Source organism: Trachymyrmex cornetzi, unplaced genomic scaffold, assembly GCF_001594075.2.
Source record: "Trachymyrmex cornetzi isolate Tcor2-1 unplaced genomic scaffold, Tcor1.1 scaffold83, whole genome shotgun sequence".
NCBI lineage: Eukaryota > Metazoa > Arthropoda > Insecta > Hymenoptera > Formicidae > Trachymyrmex > Trachymyrmex cornetzi.
The window spans coordinates 575,165-579,739 of record NW_017300169.1 but is presented as its reverse complement, the minus strand read 5'-3'; the positions used below and the strand labels follow the sequence as shown (position 1 = coordinate 579,739).

At 38.9% G+C, this 4,575-nt stretch overlaps 1 protein-coding gene across 1 annotated transcript in view; it reads right to left on the bottom strand.

Annotated features, from left to right (window-relative positions):
- Window positions 1–2,868, bottom strand: part of LOC108768963 (dipeptidase 1) — a 108,700-nt gene extending 105,832 nt beyond the window's left edge. Inside the window, exon 1 of the mRNA XM_018519692.1 lies at window positions 2,634–2,868. Within this exon, the coding sequence (XP_018375194.1) occupies window positions 2,634–2,758 (125 nt within the window). The 5' untranslated portion in view covers window positions 2,759–2,868. The remainder of the gene's footprint in view (window positions 1–2,633) is intronic.
- Window positions 2,869–4,575: the final 1,707 nt, after the last annotated feature.

The window sequence follows — 4,575 nt, the reverse complement described above, 5'->3', positions numbered from 1 at the left end:
TCTCTCTCTCTCTCTCTCTCTCTCTCTCTCTCTCTCTCTCTCTCTCTCTCTCTCTCTCGAGTAAACTCTATCCTGCCGGTGCAACTTCCGCCCCATTCTCTCGAGTTTCTTTTTTTATTCGCTCCTCTCCATTAACGTCTTTTCTTTTCCGCGCTCGCAAAACTTTCTCATTATCTCAGCGAAAATACGCAACTCTCTTTCTCGGATTGAGTACGATTCAATTGGTTTTTTTGTTGTTCGAATAAGGAAGTGATTCCGGGTATTGACCCCTATAGACTAGCAAATCCTGTTTATGTGGGATTGTCTGGTTATTTTTAATTTCCATTGCATTTCGAGTATTCTCTTATTTTCTTTATTGTATCTCTCTCTTTTTAGCATAGTCTACAGAATGAGGTCGCTCTATAGTTTCAAATATTTATTTGATACATTTGATTAATTTATTAGATTATTCTATTTTTGTTGCGTGCATTTGTTTAAACATGGCTCTTGTAATTTTTATTTTTTGATTTTTCTATTTTCGTATTTTTGATTGTCCAATTTTTCATTTATTTGTAATCATATTTTATTTATACTTCGTGGTTTATTTATTTTGGTCTAGGTGAAGAAGACTCAGTGAAAAGTTGAAATTGTGCCATTACGTTTTAAAATAAAGTTCATGTCTATTTGTATTTGACATTTTTAATTGCTCATCGTGACTTTCTTTTTTTCATGTAACGTTGCTTTAAATATTCTAAATTTGACAATTAATTATTGAAACATTACATGCGTGAAGAAATTACAGATAGTATAATATTTGAACATATCGCTTATATAATTTCTCTCAGAATAATTAAACATATTTTTGTTCGATAATGTTTACGAATTTTTATGTGAATATAAAAAGCAAATTATAATAATAATAATTAAAAAACATTAGATATCTGTATAAACAGTAAGTATGACGTAATCGTTGAGACAGGAGTAATGTATTAATGTATTAATGACAATCATTACACTTTCATCTTATAGAATAAAGCTACATAAATTAATTATCTACAAAACCAAAGATACCTCGGTTACTTTGATACATTTTCCAACTTTTTTGATATCTTGTAAATAAGTACGTTTTTTTTTATATCTAGAACTATTACATTTTTGCTGAATATATGAATAACAATGAATGTGACATGGCACTCGGCTAATAAGATCGACTGATAGAACGCTTGCTTAATAGAATTGTCGGTAGTTAAAGCACGGACGGATGCAACGCGTCGTAGCAAATCGGACACGATGGACGTGCCTTTGAAGTTTAATTCTCGGTGTAATTAGAGTCACGCCCGGCCATACAAAGTCGACCGTGCACGTCGTTACGACATTGTTCTCGCCGGCTGTAAATTCGTGTCTCGCAGTGCCACGGCTAACGATTATACGATGGGATTCAAGTTATTCGTTGAATTTTCGACGCAGCGTTTTTCGCTGCTCGTCAACGTGACAAAGGGAGCGAGATATGTGAGACCGGGCGAGGCGGCATTCTGCTACCGGCTTTCGCGAATTGCAAAAGTTTTCACAAGGACTTTTGTTTCATTTGGGAATGGAATCCGGTTATTTCGTTTTTGAACCTGGCGTCAAGAATTTTTGCCGGGTGCAACAAAACCTTTTGATATTGTTGTATTCGTACATGTCATTAACGAACATGCATTGTTCTAAGGCTGATATTAATAATATTAATTGAAACAGTTTTCTGACATCTGAGCTGCGGCTCGCAGATTTTCACGCGGTTCTCTTCTCTATTCTCTTCGCAAACGCAAATTATACTAGCTAGTTTGACGCATATATTTTCCGCTTGTAACTGCTTTGTAAAATATTGCAGAGAGGAAATGGCTGCGGGCGTAACATATACACAATTCACAAGTCTACCGTGAATCCACAAGTCCGCGATTACAGATAAATTAGAACGATAGTACAAGTCATAAAAAAAATTTACTTGCTTACTGCTACTCAACCTTTTTTGCTCTTAGATTAAATCCCGTTGAAGACAGCAATCTTATCGCATAGATCACAGACGTCGATAATTTCATTTAAGAAGTCGTATACTTTTTAGTAAAATTAATTTTAAAAATCTACGGACCATTTTAATAAAAGTTATACCGGCATTTATGCTTTAATTTTTTCGTTGTTATTTTAATAGTTTATATTGGATATTGTGATTTATTGAGAGGTATTCGATTTACATAGGGCTTAACTGACCGCAACTCAATCTTTTTTTGCTATTAGATTAAATATTGTTGAAGACAGTGCAATTTTATTGCGACGAAAATTTATTGACATCAATAATCTCGCTTAAATATATATAGATATATATTATATAGATATTTTTTAAATTAAAAATTTACGAAGCATTTTAATGAAAATTTATACTGGCTTTTATGCTTTAATCGCTTCGTTGCTGTTTTAATAGTCAATATTCGATATTGCGATTTATTTAATCTCGCCTAAGTAGTCATATATAGATATTTTTATAATTGATTTTAAAAAATCCATGAAACATTTTAACGAAAACTTGTACTGGCTTGTTTATGCTTTAATTGTTTATATTGGATATTTTGCGATTTATGAAAAGTATTTAATTTACACGAAACTTAGACTTAACTTACCCATCTATCAGTGGCACGTCCTTTAGAATTCTGCGAGCTGCCGCGAGGCGATCTCCTGCGTGGGCCGCGAGCAAGATCCTCGTCAGTAACTGACCAAGGACCATCACGCCCACCACCATCCTCATCCTCCTCCTCGCTGGACCCGCAGCGCGTCCTTACTAATGTCCTCATGCCATCACCATTAACCCACCGGCTCACCCGTAGCACTTCCTTTAACCGGGTTGCAGGATGGCCAGGATGTAATAGGATCGTCGATCCAACTCGTCTCGAGTTGCGTATCTAGTTAACTTCTACAAAAGGATTATCTAGCATGACCATATTCTTAATGGCGACAGTTTTAAGACCTTCGTCGTACGACAGTAATAAAGATTTATCTCAATTTCTTGTAAATTCTTGGAGGACAATTCTTGGACTTTCTCAAATTCGTAGACTATTTTATGAAATCTTAATAGTGAATTCTCCTGGGATTCGGGAAGGATCCGGCAATGTTATTTACTGATATAAGAGCAGCCGGAACCACGCACACGATTTTATCACCACACACGTGGAAACACTCAGTTTCTTCTTTTGCTAGGATAACAGAGTTCAAGAATCAACGCTCACCTTTCTCTTCAACCGGCTCTTCTTATCTTCGGCACATTCGTCTTCACACATCCTTGAGCCCACCCCAATTTCTCACATCTAGTGGCCTCGAAGGTTCACTTTTTCCACTGTCGTGATAGCTACTTTAGGCCCTTCCTCCTTTCGTTCTACCCAACCTTTCAGATTAACCTTCCAGTCTCATCGCCATACACTCCGTCCGATGCAGCTGCTCAGCGTTTCTTATTCCTCTCGTCTTCTGGTTTCTTGTCCTCCGAGTGGAATACCCTCTTTGTGTGTGTCACTCGTCCTAGCACTTAATATCTCCGCACCGCAAAGCCAACCGTCTTTAATGCGGACACTGATTTTTGGACACAGTGTTGCGATGCATTTAAATCGATTTATCCCATTCCTACCGTAGCTTGAAATTCGTTCGTTCACTTTTGGAATTAATCTTCTGAAACGTGTCTCGTTGAAGCGTACCGTTTGTCACCACTGCCGCTTGCTCAAATGTCTGCACGTTGATTCTTTGCCGGCATTTACCTGGTCGATCGAGAAATCAATTACTTGATGAGCTCCTCCTTAATAGAGCTATTCTTAATCGCTTGCAAGATGTACTTAGTGTGCTTTCCAACTTCACCCGTTACAAATTCTACGGAGACGAAGATGACTTCCGAAGCGTCGAGTCGCCTCGGGGATTTGCTTCGATAGTTTGATCAGGCAGACAGGCTTTCAGAGGTTTCCCCCCGTTCTTGCGTCGTCTTTCTATCAACCCTTAAGGATTGAAGGCCTCCGAGTAGCGTTCTTATCGACTTCTTCACCGGCGCTTGAGAGATCTAAAGCCAGTCGGTAATCGAAGACACGTCACCCCTTCCGCGATCCTCACCAGTGTAAAGTGCCGCTGGTTGAAACCACTTAAGCGAGGTTATCGATGTCGATGGTCTTTAATTTATGTCGGCACCAGTCTTGGGCTCGACGCACTTTGATCGAACTATCCACTAATGGGTGTATTTAAGAAAATTGAATTCCAGTTAGCTCTGTTAATTAAGGCAGCATTTCAAACGTCGAATCTTGTCACCGTCTTTCTTCACTGTCTTGTCTAGTACGCGCTGTACTCGCAGCTTCTGCTATCTGCAGTCGAGAGTTTCACAGAACCATTACCTTCTCGGGGGTGTCGTGCTACGGACGGTGGTCCCACAGGCGGTCCGCTCGTTACCGTCCTGAAGATTAATTAGACCGGCGAGACGGAGACGTCGTACTATCCGAGCGCGAAAACCTTTCCCTAGTTCCTTCTTTATTCCCGCGGTCGGGGATCAGTGTTCCGGCATGTTTTTTGATACGCGATTCATCTTCCGATATCCTC